This window comes from Psammomys obesus, unplaced genomic scaffold (assembly GCF_907164565.1).
Source record: "Psammomys obesus unplaced genomic scaffold, mPsaObe1.curated_primary_1811, whole genome shotgun sequence".
In the NCBI taxonomy this organism is placed as follows: domain Eukaryota; kingdom Metazoa; phylum Chordata; class Mammalia; order Rodentia; family Muridae; genus Psammomys; species Psammomys obesus.
In genome coordinates this window covers 65,873,101-65,887,620 of record NW_026585504.1, presented here as the reverse complement: position 1 = coordinate 65,887,620, position 14,520 = coordinate 65,873,101, and the positions used below count along the sequence as shown (strand labels likewise).

The following is a 14,520-nucleotide window of genomic DNA, read 5'->3' as shown; positions in this document are numbered from 1 at the left end:
GTTAGGCAGCATGCTCAGGCTCTTTCCATGAGATATAAATAGGACCTCCCAGCTGTGACAACCACGACCGACTCCAGATAGTGCCGAGTGTTCCCAAGGCTGCAAAACTGCCCAGGGCTGAGAATCACACAGAGCCGCAGACACACAGCCCCAAGGGTCAGCCTTACTTGCTTCTCTTGAACTGCACTTTTTGTTTAAATCAAAACATCCCTGGCCTCACAAAGTGAACCTCACACCAACAAAGACTCGATTCCTGTGATGCTGCCAAAGATTCTAACAAGTATTTGGGCCTTGTGTGAGTGTGTGTGTGTATACATGTACATGTGGATGTATACACTTCTATCCACATGCACATGGAGGTCAGAGACTTCGCCTGGCTGTTTCTAATTCCTCAGGCGCTCTGGATCTTGGGGTATGTGTGGACACCGGTGGCCGTGACCGTGTGTGTGGCTAAGAGGACAGGTGCTCTCTTCTGTCACTTTCCCCTTTATTCTCTCGGGCAGCAAGCCCCCGATGTCCTCCTGTATCTATCCTCAGGGGTCTGGAGTGACAGGCACAGGCACAGCCATGCTCAGCGTTTTATACGAGCACTGGACAGCAATCCTTCTTAGCCACTGAGCCATCTCCCCGGCCCATCTTGCTGCTTAGACTGACCCAGAGCTGCCGCATAGGGTAGCCTGGCTAACTGAGCCCTGTAGCCTCCCTCCTATCTCACTCTCCAGCGATGGGACTGCAAGCGTGCACAACCAGGCCTGGCTTGTTTCTTAGTTTCTTTTTTCCTTCCTTCCTTTTTTCTTCTTCCTCCCTTTCTCCCTCTCTCCCTCCCTCCCTCCCTTCCTCCTTCTCACTCTCTTTCTTTCTCTTTTTCTTTCTTTTCCTTAACATAAGTTCTAGGGATCAAATTCAAGTCCTCAGGCTTACAAAGCAGCACTTTATCAATTGAGCTATGCCCCAGCCATGAATTTTAGTTCTTTGATTAAAATAAAAAACACCCTTGACCACACAAAGCAAAAACCACACCAACAATGTCGTGCACCTTCTGCAAAGGTGATGAAATGCCGACCTGTCTTCAAGTCCTCATTGCTGCCTTGTGAAGAACCAAGCAGAGAGCCACAGCGGAGCTTGTTTGTGTGGCACATTTGTAATCCCATCTCCCTGGCCAGGCTCAGCATTCGGGGCCCTGCTCAGCTGGCCAATCCCTGACCCTGGGAAGGGAGCTGGGGAGCCGCAGCCTGGGCAGGGAGCTCCCTTCAGGTGCCTCTTCCACACAAGCACTGCTCGGTCTCACGAACAAGGAAGGAACACAGGTGTAACTTAATTTCAAGGTCCATTAGCATCACAGAGAAGGAGAATTACACTGCTAAAGGCAAGTCCTACAACTCAGCGGGGACCTTTTTCAATTTTCAAATCATAAGAACAATAATTATGGTGGTTGTTTTTCAGAACAACATGCAGGTTCAAAGGCTTCCATCCCAAGTAGTGGAAACACCGTGTGTGGCAAATGTGCTCTGAAGGACTGCCTAAGAACCAAGTTGAATTAAATACCAAAGTCAGTGAGTTGTGCCTGAACAGTGGACCTTGTGACCGTGCTTCCTGACTGACCCGAGCTGCGGTGACCACAACACAGCCTGCGTGCTGCCGTTCCATTCTTTCGCTTTCACGGAATAGTCAGGCAAAGCAGGCACACACTCAGCTTCTGTGTGACAGCGACCGGTTATTGTTAATGGAAGCATGGTGGCTAAAATTCGATGTCCACGCGGTGGGATCTAAGACATCCCCCCCTCTCAAGTTGCTTTTTTCAGGTGTTTTTGTAACAGGCATGAGAAGTCATTAACACAGCTAAGTCAACAAGTGTCTGTGTGCACACACCCAAGCCTCTGTTACTGAGTGCGATGCCGTGTCCCCTCTTCTGGGCTGGTACAGCCTAGAGCTCTCACAGTCCATGGAGGGTCCCCAGCGTGGAATCACTGAGAGTAAGCTCAGGCACACCAACAAGAGAGGGCGTTAACCCCCTGAGTGCCGTCTACTGCGGTCTGAAAAGGGAGAGGGGATGCCAAGCTCTGCCTCCAAGCAAATCACCAACGGGTGGAACGATGAGCGAGCACGGCAGGGGAAGCTCATCCAGCAGGAGCCAGCCACGGGAGCCAGCCACGGGAGCACAGTGCCGAGTTCCTTTGGTGGGTAAGACTTTGGCCTTGGCTGTATGGTGAGAATGAAGAGCACCCACCCTCAAGAACCAGTGCAGACACATGTGAAGACACGATCACAGTCTACACTTCCACTGCCCACCCTCAGCATGTTCCTGAAAGAATCCCGAGCCAGTCCTCCACAGGCCATCACTCCCAAAGCTACAGAGAAGCAAAATACCTATCAAAAACCTAAACATCCGGTAAGCATGAATGAACTTGGGTATGTATGAAGATTAAACCCACACCTTGTACATGACCCTAAAAATTAAAAAAACCAAAACTACAGAAAGAAAAATGTCTTCTTTTTGGAGGCATGGGGTGTGTGTTTGTGTGTGTGTGTGTGTGTGTGTGTGTGTGTGTGTGCGTGCGTGCGTGCATATATATGTATTTCGAGGATGTGTGTCGAGTGTCAGTGTGCGTATGTCTGTATGTCATGTATGTATGTGTGTGTGAAGACAACCTTGGCTTCTCAGATCCTCCCACCTTTCTCTTCAAGACAGGATCTCTCACAGCCCTGGAACTTGCCAAACAGGTTAGGCTGAGTATCCGGGAAGCCCCAGGGACCTGCCAGCCTCCACCTCTTCAGCAGTGGGATTGCATAAACCAGCAGGTAGGGTTCTTTTCAGTGTGGGTTCTGGCGATCACACTTAGGTCCTTAGGACGGCCATCTTCCCAGCCCTCAAAATACGTCTTTCTAAAGACCAAACCATCATTTTCTCCTTGTTTATGGTGGGGGAATCAAACCTAGGGCCTTGAACTGGCTGGAAAAGTAGTCTACCATTCACCAAAGGTCTCCTGGTGCCACGAAAGCAGAAACTTGACAAGGGCGCTTTCAAACCCTTCAAAGAATAAATCCAGGTAAATTAATTTACTCTGAGATTGAGGAGAAGTGTGGGGACATTTTGTAATCTGCTCCCTGTTTTTTTCATTTCACTTCCTCCCTAAGAAGATAAACAGGACTCACAAATGTGCTTTAATCTGATCTTTTTATTTTAATAAAGTTCATTTTCCACCTAAATTTCTCTAAGGACACATTAACTCTGGCAGAACAAAAAAACAAAAACAAAAACTGAAGGATGATAATTTTAGAAAAAGGGCCATGTTAGAGAAAAAGTCACAGAAATGGCAACTAAACAAAGCAAGGAAGGCGTCTGCACATGCGTGCACACGTACACACACACACACACACACACACACACACACACACACACACACGGCTGTTCCTTCTAAAAAAAATAAATCCAGTGAACACTCTTTCAACTGCTCTGGTGCCCAATTTAGAAGCAGTTTACAGTCAAGCAGAAGATAGATCAGCAAGCAATAAGACACAACAGTTAGCAATCAGAACCATCAGTGAGCTGAGCCACACCACAGCACGCTGTAAAGACACGCCAGGGAGAGCATTTCTGAGCAATTACCACATGTCTTCATGCTGGAAGCAAGAAAGAAAAACCTCACTTAAGTCGGGTTAGAACCCCATAAAAATGAACTCTCCCACAGCTCTCAAGCCATCGCTGAGATGACAAAGGGGCTCTGAGGACCACGAACCAGCAAAAGCAATGCAGGCTGCTAGTGGGTGAGAATTATTAATGCAGGACCCTTTCATCTTCCTCTAGAGCCAGCTATCTGTAGGCACGGGAGAGAGTGAGAAACAAAACGTGCTGATTAACTGACAAGACAGAGAGGAGCCCCCAGCGTCAAGGGAAAGAAGGAGGCCATCCAGTGAACCCGTGTACGTCTTTAAGAAAGAGATGCATCTGTGCGAGGGACCACACCATGGCAGCTAAAGCAGCAGACTCAAGTGCAGGGGGAGCCTTTCTGTCTTTCCAGGACCGTTCAGGAAATGGTGACATCTCTGTTATAGGTTCTGGTGGTTTGAATGAGGATGGCCCCCAGCTGGTAGAACCGTTTGGGGAGGATTAGAGAATGTGGCCCAGTGGGCGAAGTGCGCCAGTCACAGGCTTTGAGGTTTCAGAAGCCCATGCCATTCCCAGTTGGCTTTCACTGCCCTCTGGCTGTGGGTTGAGGGGTGGGCTCTGAGCTGCTGCTCCAGCACTATGCCTGCCTGCCTGCTGCCATGTTCCCCTTCATGACAGACATGAACCCTAACACTCTGAAATCGGGAGCCCCAAATTAAGCACTTAACTTTGAAAGCTGCCTTGGTCAGAGTGTTTTATGACAACAGTGCAAAAGTAATTAAGCCACAACTTGTGATGACTTAGAGATGGGGACGAGAGGTGATTAAAGCATGAAGAATTTGAAGTCAGTCGTGTGACAATTGTGACTGTCAACTTAAAGGGTCTGGAATCTCCAGAAGGCAAGCTTCTGAGCATGCCTGTGAGGAGTTTCTAACCTGGGTTAGCTGAGAGCTATCCTGAGAGTGGAACCATCCATTGGCTGAGTTCCCAGAATACACAAAAAGAAAAGGCTGGCTGAGCAGCAGCGTTTGTCTCCCTCTGCTTCCTGCCTGTGGATGCCACGTGACCAGCTGCCTCACACCTGTGCTGCCATCCTTTCCCTGCCGGGACAGACTGTGCCTCAAATTGCGACCCAGAATCAGCCCTTCCCCACTTAAGCTGCTTCTGCCAATACTTCGACACAGTGAAGTAACTGACACGGAGGGCAGAAAAGGCCCTGTGGACGCTGTGGTATCAGGAGCTCTTCCCTTTCCCAAATACCTAAATGTGATAAAACACAAAGCACTTGCTTCCTAGGTACTCAAATTTGAAGCAGGCTAAGTCAATGCATGGATCCTGGAAGAACAGGAGGGGGAGAAGCATGTGCTGCACAGGCGCCCCTAGCTTCTTCTCCTCGCCCCATTTTCTTGAGGTCACAATCCATAGGAAGCTTCTCCTCCACAAGGTTCCCGGCCCCAATCCTGAGTAGGTCCAGAAGGGACCTCCTGCAGAACCCCTCCCTAGTCATCCAACTCACAACCGCCACAGCTTGTTATCCTGTGTGTGTCTATTCTTTCCCTAATTAGACATAAGAACACTGAAGGTATGAAGTGGACCTAACCCTGAGGCACAAGGGCAGAAGCACGGGGCTGATGGAGGGAAATTTAACGTATAGGCTAGAGATGCGGCTCACTTAGTAGATGCTCAACCTGAGTCACCAGCTCCCGGAACTAGCCCCCCAGACACTGGTTAGCTGGGTAAACTAGTAGTTCCCCATCGGAGAGCATTCACCCAAGCCATTCCTGAGTTCACCCATGATACTGTGTCCGAGGATGTGACACTCAAGAAAAGCAGCCTCTTTCTATAGCCTGCTCTCAAAATTGGACAGCCAAAGGCCATTAGGCCACAAGGACACACAGCAAGGAGAGAGTGGTGGCATAAAAGTTTACCCAGGCCATAGGCTCATCACAGAACAACAAAGTTGAAAACAGAAAACACCTTGCTGGGGACTTAGAAAATGGCTCTGTACATAGAGTGCTTGTCCCAGGCCCTGAGAACTTGGGTACACACATAAAAATGCACCTGTCATCTCAGAACTGGGGAGGTAGAGACAGGGGAGTTCTTGGGACTAGTCAGGACAGTCTAACCAGTGATCTGGCCAGAGAGAGACCCTGCCTCAAATAAAGTTGAAAGCAACTGACGATGACATCCAGCATTGACTTCTAACCCCCACATGCATGTTGAAGAGTAAATAGCACATGTAGACACACAGAGAGAAAGAGAGAGAGAGAGGAGAAAATCCTACCCTACCTCACAAATCAAATAACGCAGAACCCTGATGAAGTCTGACAGGAGCTCTGCACAAGCATCCCCCAGTGAGAGTGGGCCCTGAGAGAGAGCAGGGAGAGGCACAGCGCCCACTTATTAATAAGCAGCTCAGCACAGTGGGAGGTTTCCTTGTCTAATTACAGAAACTGCTGGAAATGGCAGGGAAGACAGGATTGATGACCTAGATGACACTGTCTCTGTGTTGTAATTAAAAGTTATTTTTAACACTTTGGTGAGATACTGGAATTATTAGAAAGATAGTTTGTGAATTAAAACTTGCTAAAGGGCAAAAGGATGAAGGAAAAGGTAATTCATCCAGCTTGGGAAATGGGGAGCAGTAACTGTTTTGACACTGAAAGGTAAGAAAGGGGAGAGGAAAATCTCTCCTACTTTTAGGTCCATGAGTTGTCACAAAAAAAGGAGTGGACAGAAAGCAGCTAAGGTGTGTGTAAACTAGGCTGCTTTTATTCATTTGTCTGCTGACCACGGTGTCCAGTGTGGCCTGGAACTGACTGTGTAGCTGTGGATGACAGTGAATTTCTGATCATACTGCTTCCTTCCAACCCCTACACCCAAGTATGGAGAGGACAACATAGGCTACCACTCTGTGTTTCGGCAGTGCTGGGGTGGCCCAGGGCTTCGTGTGTAACCTGCAAGCCCTCTGCTGACAGAAGTACATCCTCAGTCCCTTCACACTCAAAAGCAACACCGCTACTTAACTTCATCTTCTAAATGAAAGAACATATATGTGGGGGCGGGGACATTTTGCCTGCATGTATGCCTGTGTACCGTGTGTGTGCCTGATGCCCGAGGAGGCCATGAGAGGGCATCAGATCTTCTGGAACTATAGTTACAGGCAGTTGTAAGGTGCGGTGTGGGTGCTGGGAATCAAGTCCAGGTCCTCTGGAAGAGCAAGAGTGCTCCTAACAGCCGAGCCATCCTCCCAGCCCCTTATCTGCGAATCACAGTTGGGGGGGCCACATATGAGAATTCCAGACAGCGTCTGACAACCACTTCTCCAATAAGCCTCACCTCCAGCCCCCCAGATATCACATCATCCTAACAAGAGGAATTGGGGACCACACACAAACTGGCCCAGGGGTGGACTCCAAAACATTGGCCTTTGATATAAGAACAGGTTTTCCTTTAACCGTTTCCATTCTCTTGTCTGAGATATGAGCTGCATCTCTGTGGAAATCACTCGGAAGTGCCCATGAGCGTTCGTGGCACCTGGCCAGAAGGCTTTTCTACCTTATCCCCCGCTCAACATATACACAGAGGCATTTCTACAGTGGCAGGAAGTGGGGAGAGGAGCTACCACAGGAAGGAAGCAGCAAGCCACGGTAAACTTCCAGCACCCCGGGCTTCTCTTTATCGTGTCAGTTACCTACTGCTTATTTTATTTCTTGAGACTGGGGCTCACACAGCCCAGGCTGGCTTCAAACTCACTAGGCCACAAAGGAAAACCTTGCATTCCCGATCCCCCTGCCTCCACCCTGCAAACTCAGATTACAGGTGTGCACCAACACACCTGGTTTGTGAGGTACAAGGGCTTGAACCCAGGGCTTTGTATACCCTCGGCAGGCACTCTACCAATTGAGCCACACCCCAACCCCTAAATTTCCTCTTTCTTTCTCTCTTATAACGTTGGGAACCTAGTCATGATGTCATCCTACACTTACAGACGGGAGTTATGTCCCTGCTTGCCAGAGTAGCATCTGTGTAATGAGAAATTATTTCACAGGCTTCTTCCATTTGTTTTCCCTTTTCATGAATGTAATCACTCGTTTCTATCCGCCTGCAGCCACTGACAGTTTATTCCCCAATCTGGGTTACAAAGCAGGGCTACCTTATCATCTGTTAGACTTCTGCCAGCTTTGGCCCTGACGTGTTTTAGTTTCCTGGGAGGCACTCCAATAGCCCAGGAGAGCCTCAGATTCCCTGCGTGGCTGAGGATGACCTTGAACTCCCTAATGAATCCCCACTCTGGAGTGCTGGGATTACAGGAGTTCACAGCCACATCGGCCTACTAACAACCAGCAGCCTTTTGCAACTGTCAGGAGTCGGGAAGGGCGAGATCCCACCCGGTGTGGGCTTCTCTGGTAACCTCTGCATTTCACTTACTCTATATTCTGCATCTTATCAGTGGGACTCAATGCTAGGAGCTCTTTATCTGGACCCATGTCAGAGAAACCAGCAGTTATCCTGAGGGAATCAAGAAAGCGTTCTAACATCTGCTACTCACGGCTGTCATCTCAGAGTCTATGGAGGTTATACTGCACCAGTAAGAGCCTTGGTGCTGGGGTCCTGGGCAGGGTTCAGCCCCCTGGCTGGGCAGGGAACGGCCAGCCTTACCTGCCACGTTGATCTTTTCCATGGACACCAAGCTGGGGGCAGCTGTGGTGGAGTTGGTGGAATTTGCGCCCGTGCCGTTGACGAGATTGTCCACCTTCGACTCGAGCTTGCCGATGCGCTGCAGTATGTTATCCAGCAACACGGCGAGCGTTTTCTTCAGATCTGGGAGAGAAGAAAGAGTGTGAACACTGCTGCAGGCTCTGCCACACATGGCCAGCCCGTGTGTGCCAGGACGAGTGTGACCACAGCCCAACACTAGCTCATACATGTACTGAAAACACTGGGAGATGTTTTGGCAGTGTTTTCTTTGGTAGTGTTACTGTAGCGTGCTTGAGTGCGAACTCTGGATGACAAGGCTTTGAAATACAATGTAAAAAGGCAGGACAGAGGCTGGGGAGATGGTCCAGTGGCTGATACCAGTTACTGTGTAAGCATGCGGATCTGAGTCCAGATCCCCTGCACTAATAAGGAGCTGTGTGGTGCCATGCATGCCTGTGACTCCCAGCACTAGGGAGAGGAAGACAGTGAGGGAGGACCACCAGGGCTTGCTGCCTGTCAATACGGCTCTGGCTTCAGAGAAACCTTGTCCCAAGAGAAAGGGAGAGAGCTGGACACCCAGCATCCTCCTCTGGTCTGCCCACCCACACGCATGTTTGCCTGTAACACACACACACACACACACACACACACACACACACGGGCACATCAAAACAATAAAGTATGAACATGCTCTCTCTGCCTCTCTTCCACTTTAAGAGAGAGAACAAAACTAAAATTTGAGCTGGCAGTGCAGCTCACTCCACAGGACAGGGTATGTGCACAAGATACCCTCCCCAGCACCACAAACAAACCACAAAAGTTTTCAACCGTTTCTAAAGTGGCACAAATGACTTCTCCCCGTAAAATGGGCACATCTCAGCAACAGCAGGGACCCCTTTCAACCAGGCCAGACTCCAGCAAACAAATCCGTCTGTGCTGAAAGCAACTCTGATACGGAGCAAAAGGAGTAAGGCTGTAAGATTATTTCCGGACCCAGGTCCAGGGAGAGAAAGCACTGGCATGGCCTGTCCTCCCTCAGCCCTGCAGCCACACGACACTGTGGCTGCTGACAACAGAATGACTGAAGGTGCAGCCCGCCCTCAAAGCAGCTTCAGGATGAAGTTCTCTGTTGTTTTCACTGACCATCATATTCTAGTCTAATCTTTTTTCTCCCTCCTTGATGTGAGGGCTAAGGAACTCCAGGCTGGTCTTGAACCAGCCTGGTATACAACCAGTCATTGTATAGCCAACAATGACCTCAAACCCCTGATCCTCATCCTCACTACCTGAGTGCTGGAATTAGAGGTATGTGCCATCTCACCTGGTTCTATTGGAACTAGAGGTTGTGTGTGCCTAGGCAAGCAACCCACCAAATGAACCACATCTTTAGCCTTCAACATTTTACTATTCTGTAAGGACTTTATTCATGTATACAATGACATATGACCATATCCATGTACATGCTTCCCTCACTATCCACCAACACAACTTCATGTCTCACCCCTCCCTGTCTCTGTGCCTCTGTCTCTCTGTGTCTCTGTCTCCCTCCTCTCTCTCTGTCCATAGGCCACTATGTCTAATTAGTGGTGTCCATATGTGCATGGGCGTGGGGCTGTCTACCTACAGTGGCCACACACATACTCTCAAAAGACAATATCCCCCTCCCCCATCAGCTATCACCTGGCTCATCAGTTAGGGATAGGGGATAGAGAACACCTCCCTCATCTATGCCTAACAATTCAATTTTTTAAGAAAGAGTATATTTCTGTTTGTTATTGATGGGCATAATTCCACATTCACAGGCGTGATGGAGAACCAGACAGTAACTATAATCAGATTTAGAAAAATAGTGAAATAAAAACTAAAGTCATCATTGTTCAGAAAGACTTACTAAAGAAGTAAGGATGAGGCTGTATTCTAAATGCTAAGGACACTCTCTTATGCTGCTTACATCAAAAGAGTGGAGTCCCTTTGTTAGATGCCGAACTGCCAGACATTTCCACAAAGCTTCACCTGGGTCAAGAAACAAGCTCTTTGGAACAGAAGCATGAATGTGTAACGAACACGGGAAGTCTACATTCCCAGTTGTCCAGCAAGAGAACATTCAGTGTGGGACCACCTACATTATGAGATACAAGTCAGCTACAAGGCCTGAAGAGTGCCACCACCACCACCACCACCACCACCACCACCACCACCACCACCACCACCACCACCACCACCAAAATGGATTCCAGACAATGCTGCATATATCCTAGGGGCAAAATAGCCTTCACTGGAGAAAACACTGAATAAAGGACATACTCCAATTCTGTGGATTCCAAGCCGCCCGCTGGGATATTCAGAGAAAATCTGAGGAAGGGTTTTACACTCAGCAATGCCAGAGTGAGACAGGATGCTGTCTACCAGCCTCCAACCACCACCGCGACCGCTGCTGCCAACACAAGGCATGAAGCAAGGAGGGGCTGTGCCCTCCTTCTTCGTCCAGGGAAACAGAAAACGAGCTAATATGATGGGCTCTCAAGTGCTAGGACCTTGTGAGACCATGTTTAAGAAGCTACAGGACTAGAGAACAGAGCCCTAAAGGAGTTACCGGTGGTAGCCAGGGTGGAACACTTCCCATGGGGGACGCCAAGCATGCACACTATCAGGTGAGAGGACATGCTCTGGCTGGGGAGATGGTTCAGCTGCAAAAGACCTGAGTTGGGACCCTGAGACCCGAGCACCCATGTACAAAGCTGGTCACATGGCACATGTCCCTGAATATCAGCACTAGGGAAGTCAAGACAAGTAAATCCCCGAAGCTCACGAGCCAGCCCCACTGTTGAGTCTTGAAGAAGATGTAGTGTTGGCCTCTGGGACCCACCAACATGCTCCACATGCGCCTATGCATATATGCACACATAGAGGGAGACGGGGACGGACATATATACAGAGGCAGAGAAACACACACAGAGGGAGACGGGGACGGACATATATACAGAGGCAGAAAAACACACAGAGATATAAACACACAGAATTAAAAGTATACTTTGCCATGAAGAGTGGCTTTTATCTCTATTAATGGTCTGTGACTCTGTGATGCGGAATAAGGAAGGACTTGATGATGGAGAAAGGGGTACTTGGTCCTTCCCAAGCTATCACAACACTGTTAGCTGTATCTTTCCCTCCTTCGTCCTGCTGACTTTACCTAGTTAACTCAATGCATCCTACCGAGACACAAGGACTGTCCAGCTGTTTCATTCTTAATGCCAGATAACTAAGGACAGCCTGGGTGGGACTTCAGAAGCACCGTGAACCTGTCTGCCAGCGTTTCTTTTTGCAGCTTCTGAACCTATATGTCAGACACTGGCCTCTGCCATGTCTTCTCACTAAGCCACATCCCAACCACCCTGAAGGGTGGGTAATGCCACTCTCCACCCACCCAACCCACCATCGCTGAGCAAGGTTGGCTGATGGGGAATTGGAGACTATCAGATAAATCAAGTGATTTGCGAGTTTGTTTTGTTTTTGTTTTTTAAGGCCAAGGAGACAGCATAGTTGATAAAGTATGAGTGCCTAGGACTGGATTCATGGAACCCATGTAGAAATAGTCAGAAAAAAGACAGGTAGATCACTTGTGGGCACTGGCCAGTCTAGCCTAATTAGAAGGCTCCAAGTTCACTGACAGACCTTATCTCAAAAGACATGGTAGGGGAGCAATAGAAGAAGATATCAAGCTTGGAGTATTTGGGCTCCATATGTATATGTGCACAGATACACACATGAGAAAAAATTCAGTTAGTAAGAACCTGGCTTTGCACATCTGCCTTAGAGTGCAGGCAGACGATCAAGCTAGCAAAAACCTCAGCATCTCTGGGCTCTTTACTGGGGCGGACATGTTTTGTCTCTGGCTTGGAAAGAAAGTTCATTTCCAACTAAAGAAATGCTAAGTCACTATTTCAAAGCACTACCCTCCCAAATTAAAAATAATTTTTAAAATGACCTGCACTTTGGTGTGGGTTACACAGTGTAACCCCAAAGGCGCAGAAGCCTTCCCCACTTTTTGTTTTGCTTGAGACAGGATCTCTCACTGGCCTGGAACAGCCACACATGCTGGGCTAGCTGGCAGTGCACTTCTGGAATCCACCTGGCTCCACCTCCCACCTCACCACCTGCGCGTCTACGGGTACAGGCTGCCATGTCTGGCTTTCTTTTCAAACATGAGTTCTGGGGAATTGAACTCAGGTCCTCACACACTGAAGAAAAATGCTTTACCAACTGAGCCATCTCCTCAGTCTCATCTAAACACACTGTTGACAAGGAACACAAATGCAAAGGAAAGGTCTGGAGAGACTGCTCAGTGGCTAGGAGCGCACACTGCTCTTCCAAAGGAAGCCTCATTTGGTCTGCAGCACCCACGCTGGGCAGCTCAAGCCACTGCAGCTTTAGCTCCAAGAGATCTGACATCCTTGTCTGGAGCCTAAAGACACCCAAACTCATGTGGTACACATTCACACAGGCACACATACATGTGTAGAGACACTAAACAAGAAAAAATGAGAGAGAGAGAGAGAGAGAGAGAGAGATAAAAGGAGGGAAGAAGGGAGAGAGAAGGAGAGACAGAGAGACGGGGTGGGGGCAGGGACAGACTACCCAAGGAGGATGCAAAGATCAGGCTTGTATTCTTACAAATGCACACGGTGCCCAGCACACTACAGCACTAAGTGAATATGCTTTATAAGAGCAAATGAATACAACAGAAACTCTCACCTAATCACAAAAAACAAATAATCGTCCTCACATAAATTATAGCTTTCCAGGTGATAAAATTATTTCTCACCTTTTTTAAAGGGTGCAAAACAGCTAACAGCTTTACTGCAATCTTAAGCAAACAGTGGAATATTTGTTTATGTTGTGACTTAATGGCATTGCATTTAGTTAAGGACACTGTATAATAAGGAGTAGTTATGATAAGGAAACGAGGACAAAATATATTCCTTCCAAATTCTAGCATATTTTTATATTTATCATGGCACTTTATAGTTATGGTAGCAGTAAAATGTGTCCTCATCAGGATTACAGCTTCTAATTACTAATGAACTTTTAAATTTTTCTATGTACTTCAAAAGGCTTGGCAGTAAAAACTTAAGCCCAATGTTTCTACCAAAATCTTCCACATTCCTAAAATTCACTGTACACAAGAAGGAAGAGAGCATGTTTAGAACACCCCACCGGGAAGGGGCCGCTGGCGCTGTCCAAGCTGGGCTGAGGTCAGGTAGAAGACAGCAGAAAAAGTGTCCCCACAGCTTCTGGAAGTTTTCATTTCCAGGAAGCTGTGACCGTGCGTGGTAGGAAGGGCTAGGAAGGCATAACCAGAAGCAGGATGGAAAAGGAGTTAGCCTTGCTTTTCCTTTGTGAGGGCCAATGCTGGCTAACAGGCTCCAGGGTGCTGAGAAGACAAGCCTCCATGTACTCTGTGAGGGGGTTGTACACTAGGTCAAAAGAGGTCAATGTGGTGTCCAAAAAGGGCTCTCAGAACAAACAGCGGCCCTGCTGGCAGATTAGAGTTCTCACGTGTATGGCCTAGATCCTTAAGAGAGGATGGCAAACTATGATTTCTTTCCTCAAACCAACCAGTATTTAAGGATGTGCCAAGAAAGGCTGTACATGAGCACCATCCTTCTCCTGACCCTGTCTTCCCTGGTTCATGATTTCTTCCTGAATTCCTACTTCCACAACTACCTACTACTACTTCAGGACAGGAGCACAGAGAAGAGAATCAATCCCTGGAAGCTCAACCCACTGGTGTGACAAATAAGACACCCTGCCTCAAACAAGGAGAACCACCACCTGAGGCTGGGGGGGAGGAAGGGAAGGAGAGAGAGAGAGGAAGAGGGAGAGAGAGAAAACAAGAACACAACAACAAACCAAAAACTAGGGTGTTATCATCAAGCCCTTGGTACTCAACAAATTCATCTGTGGTGCTGGTTAGCAAGCTCCATTTTCAGAAGGATCTGTAAAAGTGAGCCAGGGCTTCTGGGCCAGGCCAAGGCTTGCAATCCCTGTGAGGGACAGTGATTTGCTGCAGTGGCTCAGAACTGGCTATGCAACCAGCAAGGACTTACATCCAAACTGCCAAAAATAACTTCCTTCTCTGCTTGGCTCCTAACTCAGATCCCTCTCTGCCATGGCTGCCCTGAGAGCCGGAGCATGGTCATGAGGGCTGCGGA

General features: G+C 48.3%; 1 protein-coding gene across 1 annotated transcript in view; it reads right to left on the bottom strand.

Annotated features, from left to right (window-relative positions):
- Positions 1-14,520, bottom strand: part of Mgat5 (alpha-1,6-mannosylglycoprotein 6-beta-N-acetylglucosaminyltransferase) — a 275,296-nt gene that overhangs the window by 150,150 nt on the left and 110,626 nt on the right. The window contains exon 4 of the mRNA XM_055602025.1: positions 8,270-8,431. Within this exon, the coding sequence (XP_055458000.1) occupies positions 8,270-8,431 (162 nt within the window). The remainder of the gene's footprint in view (positions 1-8,269; positions 8,432-14,520) is intronic.